The sequence below is a fragment of the Phragmites australis genome, chromosome 1 (assembly GCF_958298935.1).
Source record: "Phragmites australis chromosome 1, lpPhrAust1.1, whole genome shotgun sequence".
Lineage (NCBI taxonomy): Eukaryota > Viridiplantae > Streptophyta > Magnoliopsida > Poales > Poaceae > Phragmites > Phragmites australis.
In genome coordinates this window covers 39477218-39504016 of record NC_084921.1, presented here as the reverse complement: position 1 = coordinate 39504016, position 26799 = coordinate 39477218, and the positions used below count along the sequence as shown (strand labels likewise).

Sequence of the window (26799 nt, the reverse complement as noted above, 5' to 3'; positions counted from 1 at the left end):
TACCTGCGAAAAGTTATGCCCAAAATACATAACGTTGTTCTAATAAAAATTTGCCTGATAAGATAGTCCAGTGCTCACATAAAAATTAGTCCTGTGCTACATAGGATAATCCAGTGAGAACAATAAAAAAATAGTCTAGTGTTCACAGAAAGTTTGAAGTGGAGTTTTTTGCCCACCGTATGATCCGGTGTTCACAAAATGAACACATCAGACTATTATTTTCAAAGAGCTCCAAAATGACATATACACATAGGATAATCTGGTGCATTTGTCCGGTGTCTAGTGAGTCATCACATGATAATTCGGTGTTCACAGAGGCTTGAGTGGGGTTCCAACGGCTAGTTTGTGAGAGTGTACTCACCGGATGATCCGGTGTTAGTACTACTGTTCTCACCGGATCATCCGATGTTAACGGCTTAAAATAACGGTTTGTGCGCGAGTTTGAGGTTATAAATACCCCTCCACTCAATCATTTAAGCATGCTGGAGTCCAGAAAAGTTCACATACACCTGAGAAGACATCCAAACCATCAAAGTATTTAAAGTGATAATCCAAGGTGATTAAGCACAAGATTAGTGAGTGATTAGTGCTTATAGGCCTAGAGAGTGAGTTGCTAGGTGATTGCTGCCTAGAGAGTGGATCAATGAGTGATCCAATAGTGTACCTTTTGGTACGTCGACACCTTGGAGTCTTGGTGATTTGTCGGTAAGCTTGTTGACCCTCCGACTTGGTGTGGAGCGGCGGCAAGACGATTGTGCGGGGACGCGGAGACACTTGCCTTTGTGGCTCAAGCTCCAAAGTGATCACGGCGGTGAGGAACCAGAAGAGATGCTAGTGGTGAGACCTTGTCTTGGTGGCTTGTGGAGGCCTTGTCTTTGTGACTCGATGGCTCAAATACCGTGACCGGTGCCGACCGGGAGCATATCCTTTGTGGAGCTCCAACGTGGACTAGGGGTGGCATTCGTGCCATCGATACCATAGGAAAAAAAATCCTTGTGCCGAGTTTGCTCTCTCTACGTTATTTACGTTTCCGCATTTACTTACTTGCAATTTACCTTATTAGATAGGTTGCAAGCTCTTTGATCGGTAGTAGATACACTAGATAAATCTAGAGCATATTTAGATAGAAATTGATATAGTTTAATCTTGTGTTGTTTTTTTTTGAGCCGAAATAGTTTTAAGTGTCCTAATTCACCCCCTCTTAGGACGTCACCGATCCCTATAACAATGAATAACTGTGGTAGTTCTGATCTAAAAAAAGGGATGGGACAGTTCTCACCATGAGTGGGAGCAGCAACAGAAGCATTCTTCACGGTGGCAGGTGTAGTAAGAAAAGATTTTTCTTACTCGTGCTTCAGAATGGAATTGGCGAGCTCGATTGCAGCTTCAGTAAGTGATTTTTTGAGATTAACCATACACTTCTGTTGCTGAGCATTGAACTTCAATGGTAGTGGTGGTTCCTTGCTGCACAAAAGAAGGGAGATGGTGAAATATTAAAAGTACAATAAGACCTGTAACAAATCATGTGCATGAAGGAGACAAAAAGAGTGAGACCTGGTCAGGGTAGTGTTGCTGAATGAACTTGGGCACGTCACCGAAATCAAGCAATTTGGTGCCCAATGACGTAGGGGACTGCATTGCACGAGGAGTTAGCACATGCAAAGGGGACGTGTGTGGAATGTTTTTTTGCTGAAGAATTAGGGAACCAATTTCATTAACTTCACCTAGGGGAACATATTGCTTCAGGGGACCCAATTCCTGGCGTCGGTAGCAAACTTCGGAGTGTTCGCGAAACTGCAAAAGATGAACCAATAACAAGCACCAAAACAAAATGAAACATATGAAAATTGCAATAGAAAATGCAAATACTGAATATACCTTACAAGCACCAAAATTAGAATCTGTGTTGGAAGCATAATGGTAGGTGTCAGCAACAATCATCTTGCTGAATGTGTCACCCGTGAAATCCTTAATACGCGGCAATGAAGTGTGAGGAAGCTTTAGTGGGCCAAGTTCCAGGTTGTCAAGATAAATAACCTGTAGACCAGTGTGCCAAAAAATCAGTGACATAAACCATCCTATATTACGTGAAGCATCTACTACAATACAACACAAAATTACGTGCAGAAATAGGTGGCATCTTGAAATATTGGAGACTGCACTTTTGCGTGCCACATCACACTAAACTTTTCGAGCGGCTTCCATAATAGAGTTGAGTACATAGGCAGCCCAATTGAACTCAACAATTTCATCAACCCTGAATAGAGCTCCCTAGTAATCAACAAGGCATATGCATGCTTTGTGGATGGTGCAAGAACAGTGGACATGACAAAAACAACAAATGCAACTTTGAAAGCATTTGCAACCATCTGAGATGAGTTCCTTGAGACATCTATATAGACAAAAGACTCCACTACCTTGAGATTGTGAGAATTTTTGTCAATAAGCCCAATGCTCTCTTTAACAAACCGAACTGCTGCCCGAGAGATGTATGCACGGGGACCATTGATGGCCTTTCCACCACAGGGTATACCAAAGATGGTACTGATGCAGAACTCAGTTGTCATCTATAGCAACAACACGAGCAATGTAGTCTACTTTGCGCATCAACCAAATGCTAAACCTAATGTTAAGCTTCTTGATTGCTAGAAGTTCAAGCATCCCCCCAAACTCAATTTCCCGGACCAACTGTTTTTTGTACTCATCAAATATATCTACAATCATGCATAAATGCTTTACCGAGCTCCTTAAAGTAGTGGCAGGCGAGGCATGAGCACTTATATTATCTACGCTGCATTCTTCGTGGTTGTTGTTAGGCAATGAGGTTCCGTACACATCGCCGTCCTCCTCGTCGGTCACTTCTTCAAGCACTCGTGCTTCGACCTCCTCATCGATATCAGACGAGATACAAGGTTGAACCAATGAATATTAAGCAATGCAGTTGGAAGTAGAAGGGGATGGAATGGAGGGATTACGAGAAATTGACAGGGAGGAGCTTAGTGCCTTATCTATCGTTGCAGTGTACGTCGGACCAAAATTGGCATAGGAAAAGGCGAAGGGGATTAGGAAAATAGCGACTGTGGAGCGCCATGCATAACCCTAGCTAAATGAAAGAGCTAGAGTACATAATGAAAATTGGAATCGCATCAGACAGAGTCCTCTACCGTGAGCACAGGTGGGATGAACAGGAAGCAAATTGTTGGTTTGTTGGAGGGAACCGAATGGATGACCACCACCCGCACCAAAGTTCAGAATCTTGCCTCCCTATATGTATGTACATTACGAACATGCCATGTTGTTATGCCTACTCCAGACGAGTTCAGCGAAAATAAACGAAAAAACAGAAAATGAAATGCAGCTCTGATCCCAGGAGCATTGAACGCCTGTGATAGAGCCCTGGAACTAGAGGGGGTCAGGGATCTATTTGTCCGGGGGCGGCGCCGGACCTTGGCGCGACAGGCCCCACGTTTCGAAACCGGCGGTTCAGAGACACTTACACGTGGGGCCGAGGAGAACCACAAGAGTACCCACTCGTCGGTCTCCTCCGCCCTATAACATCGTGCAGACCAGTAGCCCGCGCGGCCGCTTGCTCCTGCTCCTTCCCCGCTGCCGCGTCGCCTCCGTCGCGGCCCCCCCCTACCGAAACCCTACCCCAGACCAATCGCCACTGCCGCTGCTTGCTCTTTCCGGCCGCGAACCCGTGCCCTAGCTGTCCCTCCGGGGGTCTGCGAGGCGCTGCGCCCCGGAGCTAGGGTTTAGACCCCGGGCCCATGGAATTCGGCGCGGACAGCGCCCGGTGGACGCATCCGCGAGGCCAGGTCGCTGAGGCGTTGCCGCCGACGCTGTCTGACCGCGGCGAGGTCGCCTCACCCCGCTTCGATTCGTCTCGTGCCCTAAGGTGAGCGGCAATCCGGCCTTCCTGTACTTACGAATTGTTATGAGTGATGAGCCCTCTCGCAGGCGCTCTGGAGAAACTATTTATATGTTTAGGTCGTTTCTGTTCATGAATTTTGGACTTTTGGTTTAGTTTACTCGGAGTTGATGTGAATGAAATTGCTGTAGGATTTACTTTTGTAGATCTGACATGCTTAGTTCCGCATCCGTGCATGCATAATTATTCTTGAGAGATATTTATGAGTGTGGGCTTGGCCAAGTTGTGATTTTTATTAGGATTGCGGATGGCCTCTTGAGTGAGTCTCTGGAAAATTGGTAGTCTGTATTGGAGTCTGCTATCAGCAATGGCACGGAGAAATGAATTATTTTCTCATGAACTGGCAATAGCAGGAGGAATACTCAATTGATTTAGCATGACTTGTTTGATGGCATCTGGTAGGACGACGAAGCAATGATGGAAAAGCTTTGATGGATACCTTTCTGGCAATACTTCTATTGAAGGATGAAACTCTGGAATGATAAAGCGGAATAATTCATGCCTTTAGGATCCAGACATTTTAATTTTTTAATGATCTTTACATATTTTTTGGTCAAAACAAAGTCTGGTTCAGAAATGTCTTTAAATTGATATATTATTTTTTGATGGGTTTTACTCTTGGTTTGGAGTTTGTATTGTTTGAAATGTAATTGATCTGCTTTAAGTAACTTAGTGGACCTGCGATCAACTTGTTGAAATTCATTGGAGACGATAAAATTGGGCCTAATGTTTAGCCTACAATGAATTAAGTAAAACAAAATTTGTATTTATTTCTGTATTCCTTTGCTTCCTGCTTTGGAAAACTATTTTGGTGGTACTAATGTACTTGTTTCTTGCTGGCAGATTGCTGAGAGAGCTTGGCACAAATGTAACAGAAGATTTGGTTGTGCTGATGCCAAATTTGCTGTCATTTTTGAAGCATGATGATCCTGCAGTTGTTAAGCAATCTATAGCTAGTGGGACAAATTTATTTGCTGCTGTATTGGAAGAGATGACACTTCAGGTTGTTCTTTGTAAAACAGATATTTATCAATGAATAAATCCATTGTTGCTGTAACTGCCAACTGTCGTGATGTTGCTGTTATCATTCGATGATGTTACTTGCTTATCCTAATTGTTATCATTCGATGATGTTACTTGCTTATCCTAATTGTTTTGGGAGTGTCTCACAAAATTCAACCGAGTGAAAAACTTCGCTACAGGAAGTTTCTAACTTAAAAATTATTCTTCATAAAAAAGTTTCCAAGCTCCAAATGCAAAGCACTTTGACTGCAATGCATGTTCTACTTGACTTAATGAAGACAGTGCATAGATCCAGCGCTTTGTTGTTTTCATCTGTTTCCACTTTGTCAGTTCATGCAGAACAGTAACAGCCACTGGCTATCATAAAGTGCTTCTGATGAAAGCACTGTTGTCTGTTCTCGACTGTCACCATGTTGAGTGCATGCATCTCTGTTTGGTCATCAATGAACTGAAGATCAGAAAGCTTCTTGTTCTACCATTAAAAGGCCAACCATTTCAGTTCTTTTCAAGGCCTTAATGCATTCATTGACCAAACCTCCAAATCCTAGTCAAGTCTGCTTCAACCATTCATTCATCCCCCCCCCCTCCCCCCGCCCCCAGTTTTCTGATCTTTGCTTAATTGTCTCCCCATGAAGAAAACTGGAGGAAGAGCAGACCTAATCCAAGAAATGCTAGAAAGCAGGAACAAAGCTTTGCATGACAATTTGGTGCTTGTTTGTTACTATTTGAAAAAAAGCCAGTTAAAAAAATGGCTTCTTTGCACTAACTTAACCATTTAGCAATTATAACAGCATTAAAGTGGTAATAAATGCACTGAATTTTTCTTGTACCATTCATATTGCCATGAAAAAGAAATACAGCCAATCACCTAGTTAAATATTTGAAGGAATATCGTCAAATTCTATATGTTTAGCTTATTGTCAAGTTAGTTTTAAAATTGGTTCTTCCCAGTGGTATACATGACCATATCCATGAGTTGTTTGGAATTTCAGAAATTAGTAGTAGTAAGAACAATATATTCTTTTTGTAAAATATGATTGTGCAAGATGCAAGAAGCTCGTAGAAAAATGTTCCCACTGGACTACGAAGTACATATTAAACTTTTGAATTTACATTTTATACTCTTGAGTGTAAAATACATGCTACAATTTAAATGAAACTGTTTTCTTACCCTGCAACAACTAGAATTCCAGCTACCAAGAACGAAACGAAGTTTTGTCAAACTAATTGAGACATACAGTCCCCATAGCTTAGATTGTTTGTTATGTTTGGACTAATTTACAAGGACGATCTATGATTAACCGTAATAGTTAATGAGGCAACTTTTCATCAAGTCATGGTTTGTTTTAGATGAAGCTCATGACATTTTGTCCTTGTTTTTGAAAATGTGAAGCATTGTCTGGAGTCAGGATTGAATAAATCTGAATAGTTGCTTCCCTTGCCACATTTTCTTCTGCTTGGATTTGATGTTACTTATAAAGTTATCATTTGAATATTAGTAACTTGCTACTAATATCATCATTCCTGGCACTCACTGTTCTACTGCCATTGAAAATCCAGATCAACAAGTGTGGAAAACTTGATGCTTGGCTTGAAATGATGTGGGATTGGATGAAGCAGTTCAAAGATGCAGTCCGTGATGTGATGCATGAGGTTGGTTTAATCGTAGTTTATGCTGTATACATTCAATAAGGTGAAACTGCTGTTGTTCTGTTGTGAGTAGTTGACACATCATGGAATTACCTAAAAACTGTATAAGTGTGATGTTATCATTGTGATAGGTCCCTTCATTTTGTATAATAATATCTAGTGCTTTGGGTGAACAGTAAGTCCCTAGATGATACTATTGCACTTTACCACAGGATTCCTGAGATTATAACTAATTTTTATACAAAATGACATCTGTGAGATAAAATACAATGGTTAGTGCTGCGGCTTGTATTTTTAGTCTATGTTATATCTGACACTCTTCTTCGTGTGACATGTAACAGCCTGGCCCTATTGCAACTAAACTACTCGCTGTAAAGTTTGTTGAAACATGGATCTTGTGTTTCACGCCTGAAGCTAATAGTGACCAAACAACTCCAACTGAAGGTATCATTTGCTAGATAAATGGTAACAATTAAATGGACCATATTTTTTTTTGAGAGCAATGGGCCATACTGTTAATGTGCTTTCAGATTAACAAAGTACATCGTCACCCTACAAACAGGAAAAAACCAGAGATTTGATACTTCACGATTGTCTCAGTTTCATCCTAGCCTTGATCCTGTTGTTCTGGAGGCTGATGCAAACAGAGCTCTCATCCTCCTACTGGATATTCTGCAATCAGCTTATGCTCATCGAGGGTCCTTCCTACTTGGCACCATTAATTCGTAAGAGTTTCTACCGGCTGTCTTGCATACAATGAGTATAAATGATTCATGAAACTCCCATTATTCCAGCATTCCCTCCTGTCTTCGTTTAACTAGCTTACTCTATATATGAGGATGAACATGAGCTTATTTAATGCATGACATCCTTCCCTAGTTATGCACATGTTTATCTTGAATGCTAAATAGGTAATCATCATGGAATAATAGTTCAAATAGTTTAGCCGCTTGACTGGTGTCTTACTGTTTTACCCCATAATCTAGGTACTTTGTGATCCCATTTTGGTTTTGTCCCCTGACCACTTATTTTGACCTTTATGCCTGTGTGCGTGCGTGCTTGTTTGCTGCCAGCCCAGCCATATGTGGAGATGAGTATATCTTTGAAGCTTTTAGAGTTTATGCTGGTGAAGCTTTGGGGCTGTACATCTGTTTGTGCTGTTTATCTTACAAGGCTGCATAGCTGTCTAAGATGTATTTGCCATTCTGAAATATAATATATTTTTCATTTGGCAGTCTTACAGCAGTTGTGAAGAATCGGCCAATTTACTATGACCGCGTGCTGCCAGTGTTGCTTGATTTTGACCCTGGCTTGGAGACTGCAATGGGTGCCCATGCAGGAAGCCTGCAGTATTCGCTAAGAACAGCTTTTTTGGGGTTTCTACGGAGTCCTCACCAGGCAATGATTGAGGTGAACTCATCTAATATAGGTTGGACTTGTCTAATATAGATAAACTATTCAATTTAATGGGAATATTTCATACTAAAAGCCCCTCGATACAGCTAAAAGATTCTAAAATTGTTGGGATGGTGATTTTTAATTTGTGACGAAATGTAACTTGGCTAACTTGCTATGTTGTTACACCAGATTATGGTTAATTAATTAATGGTAGTCTAACTATAAATTGTGATGAAATGATTGATTGACATTGATTGTAAATATGGTTCCTGAAGATGAAGGTGTGGTTGTCTTCATGGCACCAAGCATGAAGGTCATATACCAATTAATAAATGACCAAGTGAGGGCACAGTTCAGCTCTAGTATCTTTGGATTCTAAATCTTTGAGAACTATGTTAACAACAATAAAATAAATTCTTTTGACCAGGTCCTTGCAACCAAGGATGATGCTCCCCATCAGGGAGCTGTCTGAGTTTCAATAAATAAATTAATAAATCCTGGTCATCGCTTCCTGGAATTTATGATATTCATGTAGGTTGCTTGCTTGTGTTGCTCCTCTTTGTTGTATCTGTTTATAACAAAATAAATTGTATTGTATGTTTATGAGCTATTTTTCAGAGACCTGTCTTGTTTTCTTTTAAGGAATCCTAGAGCAGTTTTACCATTAATTTTCTGTAATTACATCTCGTAGAGATTTACATATCTCTGTAGTACCTGTTTTTTTAATGTCATTTGGTGGACTTTCATTCCTCTACCTGAACTGTTTTTGATGTATGCTACTTGTCAAGTTAACCATAGCCTTTCTCCTCTGGGCAGTCCAAAGACATATTGGTTAGACGGCTTCGTGCTCTAAGCCCTGGTGAAGCAATAGAGCAAATTATTAGGCAGGCAGAGAAGATGTCTAGAAACATAGAGCGTGCTTCTCGTGCTAGCAAGGTATATGTCTGCATGCTTATACATGTACTCTTGAAAATGTGCTTCCTTGAAAAGTATGTATTTTTTTTCTTTTGAAAAAAATAAGTTGTTTTTATATGTCACAGGATGAGCCTCCAACATGGGAGATACTTTATGGAGATATTAATCGGAAGAAGCCTGTTGCCAGATCAAGTGATGTTCTTGCTATGCCTGATGGCATAGCTAAGAGAGCAAGATTTGACACATCTGCCACTTCAAATCTGCCAGTTCAGGGATACTCTGATTATTATGTTATGCAGGTTGACAATGATGCCAATTTAGGTCATTTGTCTGATCCAGCTATCTTGAATAGTGATGTATCTCCTGTTGAGAAGATGATCGAAATGATTGGCGCTTTACTTGCTGAAGGAGAACGAGGAGCTGAATCCCTTGGTATTCTTGTCTCAACAGTAGAGACAGATGTCATGGCTGACATTGTAATAGAAACAATGAAACATCTACTGGAACCTCCATTTCCTTTAGCAACAAATAACGGTGTTCAGCAACCAATTTTTAAATCTTCCTCCGGTCTCTCAACAGAGAGCCTGCCAGCCAATTCAGACTCGTTGCTGTTCGCTGCACAATTAACACACACAGCAGATGGAGTCAGCATGTCACCATCTGATGCCTTTGTTATGCCTAGTGTTCATGATGCTAAGCGTGACCCGAGAAGGGTATGATCTATCTTTTGGTGATTTTCAGGTTGTGTTTTTTGAGGTCAACAGAAATGCCTACTCTGAGGATGCTGATGTCTTGCAGGACCCTCGTCGCCTTGATCCACGGGGGACAGTTTCATCTGCTGCTACAAATTCGATACAGGTGAAGGTGGAAACGAATAATATGCATCAAACGGATAATTTGCCAAATACACCTTGCTCCAATTCTGGGAAGGCTGAAAACTATTCGGATTATTCAGGAGATTTACCTAAAACTGAAGATGAACAGCATACATCTTCTCAGCCCAATCAAACAATTGCCAGAGACAAGTCTGAGCCTCTGGATGTTGCCACCGAACCAGAGCCAACCTTTGAAGTCATGGCACCAGTGGATGTCGGGTTTCAATCTTCTGACGTTGATGAAGAAATGGTCAATCCCTTGTCTTCAGAAATTACTTCAGTTGATGAATCTGATAGTGTAGACCTGGAGGTTTACCCCTTTTTACCAGTTCCCACGGCATCAACACTGGAAGATACTGGTCATGACTTGCCGGTTATTCCATCTCATTTGGAATTAAGCGACAAAGAGAAAATCTCAATGAACAAAGTAGCCATTAGGCGAATAATTGACGATTACAAGAAAAACAATCTTAATGCAAGATTTTCTTTGGTTGCTCATTTGATTGCCCAGGTATCATTTTGGTATTGTAATCTTTAGTCTTAAATATTCTGTTTGCTAAATGTTTAGTACTTCAATTCTTCAAATATCTTTTGTTTACTTCGCTTGTTGAGAAAATCTCAATGAACAAAGTAGCCATTAGGCGAATAATTGACGATTACAAGAAAAACAATCTTAATCCAAGATTTTCTTTGGTTGCTCATTTGATTGCCCAGGTATCATTTTGGTATTGTAATCTTTAGTCTTAAATATTCTGTTTGCTAAATGTTTAGTACTTCAATTTTTCAAATCTCTTTTGTTTACTTCGCTTGTTGAGAAAATCTCAATGAACAAAGTAGCCATTAGGCGAATAATTGACGATTACAAGAAAAACAATCTTAATGCAAGATTTTCTTTGGTTGCTCATTTGATTGCCCAGGTATCATTTTGGTATTGTAATCTTTAGTCTTAAATATTCTGTTTGCTAAATGTTTAGTACTTCAATTCTTCAAATCTCTTTTGTTTACTTCGCTTGTTCTCACACTACTTTTTCCCATAATTTGTGTCTTCAGAGTGCTGCTGATGATAATATTATGGATTTGATTCAGAGGCACATTATTTTTCACTCTAATGATCAGAAGGTACTTTACTAACAGTGAACTGGAGCAGAAACATCTGACTTTTTGATGAGTCAATTTACTAGAAATTAGTTTTTTTGCTGAGTTTAGGATCTGAAATTCTGAATTAGTTTTTTTGTTGAGATTGTAATGCACATTTCGATCATACTATTTTCGTCAGATGTAAGTTCAGACATTAAAACTGGTATCAGGTCCATATTTTGGTTGGGGTGAACTTGGCTTGAATTCATCATAAACAAGCTGATCGTCAGCACTGCACTAAGCTTAAAGTCGGTTTCTAGCTGATTTTGAGCTGAGCTGAGATTTGCTTGAATAGGCTCTCATGTGCATAAATTATGCCTATTCGAGCCAATCTGATTCTTGTCCTTCCAATCTCGTTTGATCTTTTGTACATGTGGGCAATCCTCATGACTAGGGTTCAACTGTTGAAGTGATGTTGTGTCTTTTTTATTTGTGTGCCCATTTCTGCTGAGCTTGAGCTAGTTCAAGCGTCCATCAAATTGAGCCAATGCTGCTAAATGGAGCTTATCCACAAGACAAGCTGATTTCAAGCATGAATTTAGCTATGTTTGAGCTGGTTAAGCTTTTTCTGTTTGTCATGTAAATCACAATTAACATCTCCCAAACAAAGCATGCATCATGATCATACAAGCATATTAGTTGTCCAGTCACTCCCCCTCCCAAGATTCTCACTTCTGAGGCATGTGTTTTCTTAGGGGCACGAACTGGCAATGCATGTGTTGTATCAGCTGCAGAGTATCAGTGTTGCTGATCTGCCAGAATGCTCTACGTCTACTTCTAAACATTATGAGAAGTTCTTTATATCACTTGTGAGCATGCTCATCATACCCTTGTATCTCGTTATATGTTCTTTCTGAGAGTTGAAATAAGGGAAGAAATAACATCTTGTCATTTCCTTTGCTCTCATCTCTAGGCGAGGTCCTTGATTGACTTGCGGCCTGCTTCAGACAAGTCTTTTAGCAAACTTCTATGTGATGCACCATATCTGCCAGAGTCTTTGTTTAGATTACTAGAGGGTCTTTGCATGTCACAAAGCGACAACCAACAAATAAAGGACGGGTATGGTGACCGTGTCACCCAAGGCCTTGGAACTGTATGGAGCCTTATCTTGGGGCGGCCTTCACTTCGACATGTTTGCTTGGATATTGCTCTGAAGGTTTGCATGTTTCCTTTTCAACTGGTAGAATGCTATAAAATCATTGACTCATGCTTAAATAGTTTGGCGGTTTTTTCTAAGTTTGCATGCTGATGTTAGAGTTTACTAGTTATTTTATATTCATTTCTGTGTAAATATCTCCATTAATCTCAAGTGCAGGCATGTGGTATGCATGGCTTACATTCTGTGCTACTGTAATTTTAAGTTTTTGAGAATACCAATCTTTGTTCAGAATAATGGTAAAAATGGCTTTTTTATGTGGCTGGTACTACACTATTCTGGGCCGCACTTATCCTTTGTTATGAATTTGCAGTGTGCCGTCCACTCTCAAGATGAAGTCAGGGGAAAGGCAGTTAGATTGGTATGGGAATAGCATTGTCTTATCTTTTCTTTGCTTTGTTTGGACTTAATGTTATACCAGGTTATGTAACACTGATACACACATTCTTTTTAGGTTGTAAAAAAGCTATGTGATCTAACATATGCAACAGAAAAAATCGAGCAGTTCGCCACAGAAAGTCTTGTGGGAGTTGCTAATGAGCATGGTGTGGACACAGATATTAATATAACATCCTCAAAAGAATGTACAGCTGAGGTAATTCTTCATGATTTTGATACTTGTCATGGTTAGGTACCTTTCATGGCCAGGCTCTGCAAGGGGGTGAAAAATGAGACATGAACTATCCTAATTATTCAACTACCTAATTTGAACTCAGCAAATGTGTTGAGAGTTTCATGTTGGAATTGTAGTTTCTGTTCCATTTGATTTTGTATTTCAGTTAAAAGTGTAATATGGATGTGAATCCATCCAAAATGCTGTATCATCTGTATTATTTGCATTTGAATTTTAATTCGAGAAAGTAACATAAACATTCTGTTGTAGCATGTCTTATTATTTAAACACCTTTTCTCAATTTGCTGTCGTGTTCCTTGAGCTTGACTCGGCATATCATAACTTTTACCCTGCTGCACATGAGATTTTACCATTATAAATCTGGCTAGCGCCTAAAATATGAATTACATGGATGTCCTGAATCCAACCAAAATGAGAAGAATTTTGGTTGGAGTCCGAAGATATTCAAATTTAACTAAAGAACATAGACGTGAGTATGGTTTGAATTATATCAGCTTCGTATTTGGTCTGTTTCCTTGCCTAGGCTCAACCATTATGTTCTTATGTGGATGTGCTTTGAGTTCCTGTTTTCTTGGAGTAGTTCTATTTCTTTTCCTTGAAAAAGGAAAAAAAAAAGGGTTTCCATGGACGCGAGTACGGTTTGAATTATATCAGCTTTGTATTTGATCTGTTTCCATGTATAGGCTCAACCATTATGTTCTTATGTGGATGCGCTTTGAGTGCTTGCTTTTTAGGTGTAGTTCGTCCTTGAAAAAGGAAAAAAACAGGGATTTCGGTCTCATCTGCTGTTCCTTTTATCTTTCTGACAAGTTACCAAGGATATATGAAATCAATCTAGTAGGTCCAGAAGTTTGTTTAAAGTTCAGGTTACAGAAGCCTATGTGGTTGAAAAGAAACTTGCACTAATTGATGGAGCATTCAGCTTACTTGGTTATGGAACCCTAAATCCCTCAATCGTTTACCCAAAATATATTGTAGTTGGGTTGCCAGTTATGGGAGTAACAGACTTGTTTTACCTTTTTATAGAAATATAGAATGGATTGGGTTCCTTAGAACTTAAATTTTTGCAGCTCTCCTACAGTTCCTGTACTACAGTTGTAACTTTTACTTTATGATATAGGGGGAGATAAATGTTCTGATATTCTCCAGATAGGGATAAAGTTTCTTAAGATTTGCACTGGTTACTGCATTTTAGTTGAATTTTCACTGATGTATGGTCTTTTGTGAAAGCAGTTTGAGGTAGGCAGTCAGGAAACTTCAGTTAGTGTCTCCCAGATTCCAGATGCTGGATCTTCTGAAAGTGGGTCACCGAAACAATCAGCAATATCTGTATCTGAGGCGAAACGCCATACTTCATTGTTCTTTGCACTTTGCACAAAGGTATCCATATGAAAATAGTACCTTGATCTTTTCTTTGGCTTCTCTCCGAGTGGTGGTAAAAGCAATTTGTTTCTTCCAGAGGCCTAGCCTTCTTCAACATCTGTTCAATGTTTATGGAAGGTCTCCAGAAGTTGTCAAGCAGGTGCTGCCTTTATTTTGCAATTTGCTAGTCTTTATGGTTTTTAATATTGACCAGTGAATTACAATTACTGATTTACTGTTTGCTCATCATGGTGCAAATTTGCCCAGTGTATCCATTGGCATATACCCAGCCTTGTAAGAAATCTGGGGTCCTCATGTTCTGAGATGCTGGACATCATTCATAATCCACCTGAAGGCAGTGAACATCTTGTTACCATGGTACTACCATAAATCTCTGACTTCTCTTCTACATTATTTCGAAACAAATAAGTTCATTGTGCTTATTGTTTATTTTCTTGTTTTAAAGATACTGCAAACATTGACCGAAGAATCAAATCCTTCAGCCAACCTAGTTGCCGCTGTTAAACATTTATATATGACCAAGCTGAAGGTCTGTAAAATTTCAGCCTGTGTTTTGTACTGCTGCAAATTCTCTTGTTCGCACTTTAACATGTTAGTTGTTTGTTTATTTAATGTGTTTTCTGAATCTTGTAATTTTCTCTGGCAGGATGCATCTATTCTCATTCCTTTGCTGTCTTCATTTCCAAAGGAAGAGGTATATGCTTCTGTTATTTTTACTTATATTCTGCCTGTCTAGTATTCTGTTAGCCAAGAAATAGAAATGCTTTGGTAGAGGGTCCCGTCAAGCACCACGCCCGCCAGGGTTTAAACCAGGGTGCCTACCTTCTTCTGATGTGAACGCCAGAGTTCCTGGTATTATTTCCCAAAAAAAAGAAAGAAAATAAACGAAATGAAATGCTTTCCCACCATGATTGTGTTTGCAAGGACATGTATACTCTGCACATCATGGATTGGGCTTCCCAGTCAATCTGATAATTCGTTTGGCAGCTACTAGCCTGCAAAACAGAACTTGCTGATTGGTTGACATTACTTCTATTTAGAGTTTTTAGACTCAACTGGCTGGTACGTATGGTTGCTCCATCAAGATTGTGTGGCACTATTGGAAGTTGGCTGGTGGTCTGATCCAGATCATATGGTGTGCAATAAATCCATCAGTAAATCTATTCCATAAAATATTTTTCTTTGTCGTGGAAAAATATTTTATCAAGGGACTTGAAAAAACACTTTATCAATGCATATGTCATATTTTATGACTTTATTTTTCGTATCAGTTTCAGCTATTCATTGTGTGATCTAGAGTGTGTTGATTTTAGGGTATGGGATCTTTTTATTTTTAGCTTCTAGATAGTCAAACACTGCTTTCTTAATTGTTGTAAGATGCCCAAGTAAGTTGCTATCATCCTGATGTAATGATTAGTTCATTACTCATGGCTCTGCAGTTTTCACTTTCAGTTTCCTTCTAATATTATTGCACCATGGAATGATAGAGTAATTTATGGAGCTGCAAATTTGATTACTTAGGCTGTTTGATATTAACTTTGGACTATTTTGAAAGTTGAAATAAATGTAAATTTACTTAGGAGTTACACGTCAATCTGGAGTGCCAAATTAATTTGCAGCCGATAATAAATGTATGTACAAAATATCATTTTGAAAATTCAGTACTGATCTTATTGGGGGTTTTTTTTTTCTTGGGAATATTCCACATTTTGTGCGATCCTTAAAAAATGCAATTTTTCTATGTACGTCATATGCATTTTGTATATTTACAGTCTCATTATTATGGATTTCGATTTTTTTAGATCATTATATAACTGACATGCTTTGTTGATTGCACTAACTTTCTCTTATTACACTGGTTGCAGGTATTGCCCATATTTCCGAGGCTAGTTGATCTACCGATTGTCAGATTCCAAGATGCACTTGCTCGGATATTGCAGGTGATTTTATTGTGCTAATACAACGCTCCATTAATAAGCATTACGTAGCCCCCAGCCCATTTTGAGCTCACATCATAGGCCTGTTTGAACTTTAGATGTGATGGGGGGAAGTGCTGAAGTATGAGCAGTCAAATAATAGTTTGAGTTTAGATGTGATAGGGAAAGTGTTGAAGTACGAGCAGACTGACTCCCTTTCAGTGCTGATCTGATACACCATCCTTATGTTGTTCAGCATGATTTTGTATTTTTATGGTTGAGACAATGATGTCATTGATTTGCTATTAAGGATGCCACCGTTGAGTTATTCTTTTTAGCAAGTCATGAGTTGTTTTTTTCAAATGTTTGATTTAAATAACTTTACTTTTGACAGGGAACAGCTCATACCGGTCCAGCATTAACTCCTGCTGAAGTTCTGATTGCAATTCATGATATTAACCCTGAAAAGGATAAAGTTGCCCTAAAAAAGGTAATATCATTTATTATAGTTGTTTTATTACCATGTATTCTGACATTACTAGTATAGGGTACTTGCATTCCAAAGTAATTGAGTTCTCTAGATTTTGTTTTTCAGGAACATTGTCTGAATTCCAGATTTCATACCCAAACACACCCACATGCATTTGTGAAAATTTGCATCATATATTTTTATTTGTTGTCATGAAGTTTCTTCAGCTGCTGATGGAAACTCATTTCAGGTCACAGATGCTTGCACAGCTTGCTTTGAGCAGCGTACGGTATTTACTCAGCAAGTTTTGGAAAAATCACTGAATCAATTGGTACTTACATTAGCACTGTTATACTGTGCAATTTTGTGCATTTTTTTTTCTTTTGCTCAATTATTTGGGCTGTTGTGCAGGTTGACAGAGTACCAATTCCTCTTCTTTTTATGAGAACAGTTATTCAAGCGCTTGATGCATTCCCAGCTTTGGTATGCTGATTCTCATTTTGATTTATACACAATGAATTTGATCTGGTTATATTTATTGGAAGAAAACTTGCTTGCCAGTTTACCTATTCCTTTGGGAATCAGTCTATACACACTTTAATATACTAACTATATAGACATGACTTACTAACCAGCCTATTGGTACTGTATGCGCTTGCTTACCAGATGCTGCATAGATTTCTAAATTGTAACTGACTTTTCCTCTCTACATTGTTTACAAAGACTCTGTAGTTCTGTTTCAGAAACTATGAACAACTCTTTCTTGCCAGTTCACATTGTGTTCCATTTTCCAAATAATTATATCGTGGGCACAAAACAGCACAAAGTCTGAAGAGCATTGTGTTTCAGACTCAGTCATTTGATCATGTTTGTTTATTCAGGTTGATTTTGTCATGGGGATACTCTCCAGGCTCGTCAATAAGCAGGTCTGTCAATTTCCAGTGTCTCAAGCAGTCATGCATTTGTTTTATTGCATGTTTTATTTCCTTGGCTGTTATTGATTGACCATACAAGAATCAATGTTATATTATGGCACCTTTTGCTTTACCACAACCCCACAAAGTTGTTTCTGCCATTATATTCTTAACTAGCAAAAACAAGCTAGTTTAATATATAGATATCCCCAGAGTGTTGTAACTCAATTGGTAAATCTCTCTTCTCTTATGAGTGTATTAATCTTGCATTCTTCACAGTAATTTTTTGTGTGAAACATAGAAGGGGACCTTATAGTGCCATTTTGCTATGTTCAGCAGATTAGTTATAACTGAAGTGCGCTAATATTATTTAATTGGAACCTTTCTTTGGTGTATTGACACATAATTTGAACTATTGTGTTATGGGCTAGGTCTTGGGTCTGAGATATAGCTAGTTAGTTAGTTTGTATGGGCTGCAATTACTGTTCACCGACTACACTGTAGCAGTACGGTACTGTAGCCCGGGTTAGAGATAAGATCAGGGATTAGTTAGAGATATGATTGCTAGGAAGATAAGATTTGTTACTTTAAATTGTTAGGGCCACTCCTATATAAAGGAGGACGTAGCACCTATTGTAATCAAGCAAGAAGAAATGTAAAGAGCAGTCAGAGCCTCCGAGAGGAGGGCGACTAGCCTATTTCTTCTTGCTAACCCATCTACCCTAGCAAAATCATATCATATTGTCTGTTTTAGAATTACTAAGAAATGTAGGGATAGTCATTCAGTAGGTGTTTTATTATCACTTATTGAGATCTGAGCCTTTGAATTTGTTGTCTTGCTGCAGATATGGAAAATGCCAAAGCTGTGGGTTGGGTTCTTAAAATTGACATTCCAGACTCAGCCACGCTCTTTTGATGTCTTATTACAGGTATTATCCTGTTATGTTAGTATGTTACTGAAGTATTCCTAGATATCAATTATTCTGTTTTACGGATATGGCATCATGTTGTTACCTGTAGCTACCTCCACAACAGCTTGAATTTACGTTGAATAAGCATCCCAATCTTCGAACACCTCTTTCTTCATTTGTTAATCAGTGCAACATGCAGAACACCTTGCCCAGGTACCTCTGTGCTATTGTTATTAGTGTTATAAGCTTACTTGATTTTTCATATCCTCTTTTGATGGCTTGAGCAGCAAATACTTCAATTTCCAGCTAGGTGTAATAAAGACCGAGTCACCCAAACTAGCATCCATTTCTGTATGTTATGTTTAATCTCAGTTTTCTTGGGGTGTTGCTTATAATAAAATAGGGCTCTTAAAAATATTATTTAATGTGCTGGGTGTCTTGGGCTTCAATGTGAATTCGGGACTTTATAATTTAATCCTACGGTAGTGTTCCTTTAGGGCTGTAACTCGTCTCCTTGCTATTCATTCCTGGAGTTTGCGGTGGCCTTCTAGTTTTTATGCAAACAAAAATATTCCCTGGCTTAATCACACAAAACTACAAGTATGGTTCCTAATTTCCTTTGGAAGTAAGGATTCAAAGTTGTAACGAAGATTGCCTTGAGTTTTATAGTTGTGTTGTACTGCCAACTTAATAATGTTTGCCTTAATGGTCCTGAATTGTCTTCATTCTTATATGTAAGTTTTAATCTCAGTTTTATTGGGGTCATCTCAGTATTCGATCAGTGAATTGATCAATATAATATTCTGGAAAATTTATCAAAGTACAAGTCGTTGCATTCTTTCTTAATTTTGATGTGCCTTATGTGATGAGTTCTCCTAATCGCAGACAGATTTTGAAAGTTCTGGGCTTCTTTAACGAACCACAGCAGGCACCAATGTCGTTTGTGCCTGCTACATTACAAACAACAGATGCGACATCCTCTCTTCCTGGTGCAACCCTAATGTGAAATATGATGATGCAGTACCAATCAGATGCAATAAAGTTCCATGCACATACAGAGCCTTGTAGACAGTAGTGATACTGCAGAACGGATGAAGATGCTTTCTCTGATGTGCCTGCAATTTGTAATGACTGGAGTCGCTGTAAGCAACTCCACAAGATATTGACAGGAGCCACTGAGATGATTGTTTGGAGAGAAGTACACAGTGTATGTGCTGGCGTGTTTACTCCTGTGAGTGGAAGTCAACCCAAGTTGTACAGTAGCTGTACTGTTATGGTAAAAAATGTAGTTCCATCGTCAGTTCAAGGAGTCCTGCAATTGCAGGTTGAGGCAAAGCAAAAGAACAGAGCCTATGCTATTTACAGGAAAGTAAGCGGTATTACCTGATCACCATCGTGTCTTCCGCCAAACAAAGAAGTCGGATTGCAGAAGCTGCACTCCTTTTATAGGGACCGGCATTTGACTAATTTACTCTAACCATTGCTGTAACAATTTGTCTGTACATTATTGAATTGTGTTCGCTGCTTGTGTCAGCAAACATATGGTTTTCTATTGTTTAGTTATGGTCCCCGACGACAATAATTTTTCGTCATGAGAAGCTGCTAATCAAGAAAAGCGACAAATATTGGCGTTGTTAATTATCTTAGCGTCACCGCTTCATGTCGTTTAATTATCTGATTTCATGTTTTTGGTAGGTTTCCCAATGGGGTTATCCTACTGTAATGATGATATGTATGCAGTTCTGTGCCCTTGGTATATTTCTTCTATCGTCGAGTGTCTCACCGCAGTAGGCTTTAAAAAAAAAAACTCAGCAACTACGTGTGGGACGCCATCTAGCGTCTATAATATAGACTCCAGACTGTTAGGAAACCTGGAGTTTTACAATCGAATATGGATTCGTTTTGATCTCTTGAAAGATTTGATTTTATTTTTTAGGGGTTTTTGGTATTATATATATGAGGTAACATTTCTCATTGTAAACACAGATGAATAAAGAATAGATAATTTTTTCCTTACATTTGTGTCTTCTTTTGCAATTGTTCTTTTGAAGGATCGCTGGACTACACCTGGTAGTAGCGGTTTTTCAACACGTTATCGGCACAAAGCTCTGCCAGAGATCAAGCTAGCGGAACGAATCTGTCTGTGACCGATCTGCAGTGCATCGATATCGTCGTCAAACGGGCAGGTCTTTGGTCTAGCCTATATGCCTTACGTGGCACGAATTGTTCGCAAAAATAGAAAGGTACGATCGGTTCGGTATGTATCCTCTCAACTACTATCTTTTGCATCAAAATAGATCTGAAATGTTACATAAACAGTAACGTGCATCGTATGTATGAACAGTACCGAGCAACCATCAGACGAAGTGCTGCCTCCCCTGGCCGGATGGCTTGCGCCTCTACTGATGTGCCGCTACCCAACAGGCCCGCAGCCTGTTGCCACATGAAAGGGGAAAAAGGAAGTGTTGCATCCTCTGTTGATGTGCCGCCGTTGGCCAGATGGCCTGCTGCCGCGTGAAAGAAAAAGGAAACCAGGCCATGCAAGCAACGATTGAATGCAAGTAATGAAGCACACGAAGATTCCATGCTTCCCTGCTCCTGATGTGCTGTGCCGCCGAATGACCAGCGCAACATCCGTGCCGTACCCCCCTGCTGGCCTGCACGCCACGCATGCGCTACACCATCTGCCTACTGCCGCACCTGAAGTCGCCGCCCTGCTGCGCGTGCGCGCCCCTGCAGCGGCCCTGCAAGCCACAAAGAATGGGGCACAAAATAAAAAAGAAAAAAAGAAAACTAAGGCCCTGCTGGCCAGGGATCTCACCATCTCCCACCACCTTCTAGTTGCGTGTGAGGAACAGCAGACCTCATCGCCTGCCGCTCTGACGAATTGACCCACACGTCAGTCAAAACATCATATGCATGAATGCATTAGATCACATGCAACCATCAGGCTGGATTACATGCATGCAAATCCCATGGCCGATGCGTCTGTATGCATGGCGCATTGCAGGAGCACGCCAAGCCATGAAGGCTGCGATGACTAGGATGGAAACCTAACCCCCGGGAGGATTGGGCCAAATGGGCCGGTAGCCCATTAGAGGAAATTAGGTCAAGAAAAGGGAAGATGGGCCGACTAGAAAGGGCTGGAATAGAAAAGAAAAAGGGTATGCAGAAATTTCACAAATTAAATCCTATGGTTTCTGAAAATTACGTAAATTCTGGAATTTTGCGTATAAATTCATGAACTTTACAGAAAATCCCGAAGATACCTTTTCGTACATTAAAGTATCTCTAAAATTTAAATTTTTGGCATATGTTTTAGCCATTATGCAGTATTTATTTCTATGTTATTTTGCTGTTTAAATTGCCTATTATGCGTTTAAATTCAGTAAAATTCACATAATAGTATAGAAAATATCGAAAAATTGCAGCAATCCAATTTAGCAACATGAAGCAACTTTACTGGTAGTAATACCTGCATCATTTAAATATGTAGATGGCTGGCATCACGAACAAGGAGTTCGCTGAGTTGAGTGCTGATGGCCGCAACTATCTCACTTGAGCATCGGATATTCGGATTGTACTGGGAGCAAGTAGTACAATTGTTTCCACGGAGGATGAGAATGATCAGACACTTCATTTTCTCCGCCATCATCTCTCTCCCACTTTGAAGGATGAGTATATGGCAATGACCAATGCTAAGGCACTATAGGACGCACTGCATGAGCGTTTTGAGCAACTTAAGTACACCATCAAGCCTCTCGCAGAGCAAGAATGGGTCCGGCTCCGTTTCTGTGACTATAAGCATGCCAGAGAGTACAACTCCACGCTGCACCACATTTGCACACTACTGTGTCTCTGTGGGAAAGAGATCACAGAAGAGGAGAAAATTGAGAAGACTCTCTCCACTTTCCACCCAAATGCGGCATAATCCGCACGCAATCACCGTCAATCAAATTACAAGAAGTATTCTGAATTGATTGATGTGTTGCAACTCCATGAAATTCATGACGAAGTCATAAACAAGAACTTTTTATCCCAGCCGCAAGGGAAGAGCAGTGGTCTAGAAGTCAATCACATCTCTTTCAAAGCACGCAAGAACCGCAATATGAAGCAGGTGAAGGGAGAAAAGAAAGTGGTGGCAGGCAAAGTCAAGCCTGGTGATAATAATGGTAAGACAAAGAAAAAGGTCAAGCCTTATGGTGAGCAGAACCAGACATGCTATAAGTGTGGTGTTTGGGACCATTGGTCCCAAATCTGCAAAGCACCAAAGCATGTTGTGGAAGTATTTCGGAAGAAGAAGAAAGAGCAGCCAGAAGCACACCTCACCATTGCAGTGGGGATGGAAGAGGATAAAGCAGTTGAAGTTGAAAGGGATGCATCTCACATGGAAGTTGATGATGCTCCCGCAATGACTGTAAAAGACCTCCTGATGAAGGATGCGGAAACCTCTACTTTGCCCTCCTCCACTGACATAGAAGATGCTATAAATAATGAAGCGGAAAAGAAAGCCATTGAAGCAGAAGTGGTCAGATATTTCACAGACTCTATCTAGAATTAGAGTAATTAGCCATTCAATTAGTTGCTGAATTTAGGAGGATTGAATGAATAAATGTAAGCTCTAGAAGAGAAATCTTAGCTGCAAACAATATTTTTTTCGATAGTTAATGAAACATTTAATCTTGTTGCTACTTCCTCGCATGTGAATGATTGAATGTTTTATTTATAGAATATGTGTGGCGCCCGCATGAAGGAAGTTGTATTGTGGATAGTGGAACCACAAACACCATCTTAAGAGAAAAGATATATTTTCAGTCTATTAAAAATAGCTCTGGAAAGGTGATGACTGTCACTGGAAGTGATAAATGCATAGTAAGTTCTGAAAGAGTCACAGTCATACTACCTATGAGAACTACTTTGCACATTGAGGAAGCATTGTTATACCCTGAATCTACAAGAAATCTCTTAAGTTTTAAAGACATTCGCGCTAACGGTTTCCATGTAGAAACTGGTGAAGAAGGTGGTAGAGAGTACCTACACATCACTAAGCGTGATAGCGAAGTGAGAATACTAGAAAAACTTCCCTCCATGAGTAATGGCTTGTACTACACTCGCATTAGGGTACTTGAAGTGTTCACTACCTAGAAGACTGTGTTTCGAAGTGCAGAATTATTCTCTCTGTGGCATGATAGGTTAGGTCACCCTGGTCTTAGAATGATGAGAAACATAATTACTAACTCACAAGGTCATGTTATAAATGTGAAGAATTTTCCGAATCATGAAGATTTTGTATGCCTTGCATGCGCTACTGGAAAATTAATAATAAGACCGTCTACCTTGAAGGTACAAGATGAAATCCCTGCATTCTTGGGCCGAATTCAGGGGGATATTTGCGGTCCTATTCAGCCGCTTTCTGGCCCGTTTTGGTACTTTATGGTATTAATAGACGCATCCTTGAAGTGGTCGCATGTATGTCTATTATCTACCCGCAACCACGCCTTTGCAAAGTTGATCTCGCAAATCATACAAATCAGGAATAATTTTCCGGATCATCGCGTGAAATCCATCAGAATGGACAACGCTGGTGAATTTACTTCTAAAGCGTTCAATGATTATTGCACTGGTATGAGAATTAAAGTTGAACATTCTGTACCGCATGTCCATACCCAGAATGGACTAGCCGAAGCGCTAATAAAGAGAATAAAGTTCATTGCAAGACATTTGTTGCAACACAGTAATTTGCCTGCTACATGTTGAGGACACGCAGTCTTACATGCGGCAGCTCTCACTAATTATAGACGATCCTCCTACAACATCCAGTCACCTATACAACTAATGCAAGGGGTAATTCTGAAGATTTTCCATTTATGCAAATTTGGATGTATGGTTTATGTGCCAATACCGCCGCCACAGCGAACCACTATGGGACATTTGCGGGAAGTTGGAATATATGTCGGTTATGAGATTGCATCCATAATCCGATATTTAGAACTAACAACTGAAAATTTGCATACGGCCCGCTTCGCTGACTGTATTTTTGATGAGAATAATTTTCCGTCATTAGGGGCAGGAAATATACCCTTGGATGAAAAATGTCGGGAAATTATATGGCAGGCTGAAGGAATTGCGGCACATGATCCTCGCACTAGTGAAGCAAATGGTGAAGTACAAAAAATTATCGATTTGCAGAAATTAGCAAACAATCTGCCTGATCATTTTTGTGATTTGAAGAGTGTGACTAAGTCGCATATCCCTGCACGCAATGCACCGGAGAGGGTGAAAGTACCAAAAGAAGATACCCCTCATCTTGTCCTAGGAGCTCCGAAAAATAATAAAAGGACAAGAAATTCGGTTTCTCAAGTCCCAAATAGCCGGAGACGTCTGACGAAGGTGGGAAATGAGAGCTTACCATAGCCGATCGCAAAAGTGCCCCAAAGAAAAAAGAAGGGGAGCTAGTTGAGACCTGATGATGGTATGGAATCTCAGGAAGTAGGTATACCAGATTTGAATCTTCCCACGCAGGAAGGAACCAGCGAAAATGCGCGTGTTGAAATCGACGCTGGTAAACTAAAGGACCTTGCTCCAATAGTAAGAAATTATGAAGAGCAAGATGAAGAAGCACCTGGAGTTGAAAATGAAATTGATGGATATTGTGACCGCATATCTTTATGGGAGCCTAGATTCGGTCATTTATATGAAGGTACCTAAAGGAATACCATTGCTGAATCAGGATAGAGGAAATAGACACCTTTATAGCGTATAATTGAAGAAGTCGCTGTATGGGTTGAAACAGTCAGGTAGAATGTGGTACCACAATCGTTTGAGTGAATTTCTTGGAAAATGAGGCTACACAAATAGCACAGATTGTCCATGTGTATTCATAAGAAGGTCCCAGAATGGATTTTGTATAATATCAGTATATGTAAATGATCTAAATATCATTGGTACAAAAGAAGATATAGAAGAAGCAAGTTCCTACTTAAAATCTGAATTTGAAATGAAAGATTTGGGTAGAACCAAATTTTGCTTAGACCTGCAGCTAGAGCATGTGGCAGATAGAATCTTTATACATCAGTCAAACTATACTCAGAAGGTGTTAGAGCGGTTTGGTTTTGAAAAATCATTTCCTGCTAAAACCCCCATGGTCGGAAGGTCATTACAAGAAGATCAAGATCCCTATAGACCTAAAGAAGATGGGGAGGAAATATTGGGACCGGAATTCCCACACTTAAGTGCAATAGGTGCACTGATGTATCTGGCTAATTGCACTAGGACAGACATAGCATTTGCAGTAAACCTACTTGCACGATATAGTGCAGAACCCACTAAAAGGCACTGGAAGGGCTTGAAGGATATTCTGCACTACTTTCAAGGTAGCAAAGATCTAGGCCTGTTCTACAGAAAGAATCAGGATCTAAGTCTGGTTGGATACGCAGATGCTGGGTACCTGTCAGAGACCCGCATACAGTGAAATCACAGACTGGCTATGTTTTCTTATGTGGTGGAACTGCAATATCCTGGAAATCGTCGAAGCAAAGCCTTGTATCTACTTCGACGAACCACTAAAAAATAATAGCTTTATATGAAGCCGTACGGGAATACGCATGGCTTAGAAGAGTGATCAATCATATCCAGCAGTCATGTGGTTTGAATACTACTAACACCCCTACCATTATCTATGGAGATAATGCTGCATGTGTTGCACAAGTGCATTCGGGATATGTGAAAAGTAACTTAACAAAACATATCAACCCCAAGTTCTTTTATGCTCATGAATTGCATAAAATGAATGAAATAAAGGTAATACATACCAAGTCATGTGAAAATCTTACAGATTTATTCACTAAATCTCTCCCTGCATCTAGTTTTGAAAGATGTGTTCGTGGCATTGGGATGATGAGGTTTGGAGATTTGCATATTTCAAGGGGAGAATTTTCACATAATATCGATATTAATAATTAAATGTTAGTCAAGAAGATTAAGTGTCCAAAGTTAATCATGAAGATTATATGAAGTATTTTAGGTGGATTGTACTCTTTTTCCCTTAGATGAGTTTTCTTGAAGTTTCTCATGTTAAGGTTTTTAACGAGGCAATTCGTATAACCATGTCGCGAGCTATGTACTCTTTCTTCCAATTTTTTCCATTGGGTTTTTGGGAAGTTTTGATGAGACATATGCATTTCACGAGAAGTGTCCAAGGGGTAGTGTTAGGAAACCTGAAGTTTCACAACCGAATGTGGGCCCGCCTCGATCTCTTGAAAGATTCGATTCTATCTCTTAAGGGTTTTTGGCACTATATATACGGGGCAGCACACCTCATTGTAAACACAGATGAATAAAGAATAGACAGATTTTCCCCTACACTTGTGTCTCCTTTTACAATTATTCTCTTGAGGGATCGCTGGACTATACTTGGTAGTAACGGTTTCTTAATGCAGACAAGCAAGAAATCCAACCAACCCGGAACGGACTCAGACCCGACGCGAC

The 26799-nt window shown here is 39.7% G+C and overlaps 1 protein-coding gene across 1 annotated transcript; it reads left to right on the top strand.

The window, feature by feature from the left end:
• Window positions 1–3488: 3488 nt before the first annotated feature.
• LOC133918562 (uncharacterized) lies at window positions 3489–19950 on the top strand. Its single transcript, XM_062362494.1, has 27 exons — window positions 3489–3898; window positions 4775–4934; window positions 6515–6607; window positions 6946–7048; window positions 7167–7329; window positions 7840–8014; window positions 8819–8938; window positions 9043–9630; window positions 9716–10303; window positions 10843–10911; window positions 11625–11738; window positions 11843–12085; window positions 12399–12446; window positions 12540–12680; window positions 13953–14099; window positions 14179–14241; window positions 14349–14459; window positions 14548–14631; window positions 14749–14796; window positions 15968–16042; window positions 16413–16508; window positions 16738–16818; window positions 16899–16970; window positions 17369–17413; window positions 18247–18330; window positions 18422–18525; window positions 19198–19950. The coding sequence occupies exons 1-27, from the start codon at window positions 3771–3773 to the stop codon at window positions 19316–19318; spliced, it is 3864 nt and encodes a 1287-aa protein (XP_062218478.1). The 5' UTR covers window positions 3489–3770; the 3' UTR covers window positions 19319–19950.
• Window positions 19951–26799: the final 6849 nt, after the last annotated feature.

Bases quoted from the DNA above. Each gene is read 5' to 3' on its own strand.
- LOC133918562 (XM_062362494.1), top strand. From the start codon at position 3,771: ATGGAATTCGGCGCGGACAGCGCCCGGTGGACGCATCCGCGAGGCCAG. The intron at 10,912-11,624 runs GTACTTTACTAA...GTGTTTTCTTAG, and splicing joins TTCACTCTAATGATCAGAAG to GGGCACGAACTGGCAATGCA. The intron at 12,447-12,539 runs GTATGGGAATAG...CATTCTTTTTAG, and splicing joins GGGGAAAGGCAGTTAGATTG to GTTGTAAAAAAGCTATGTGA.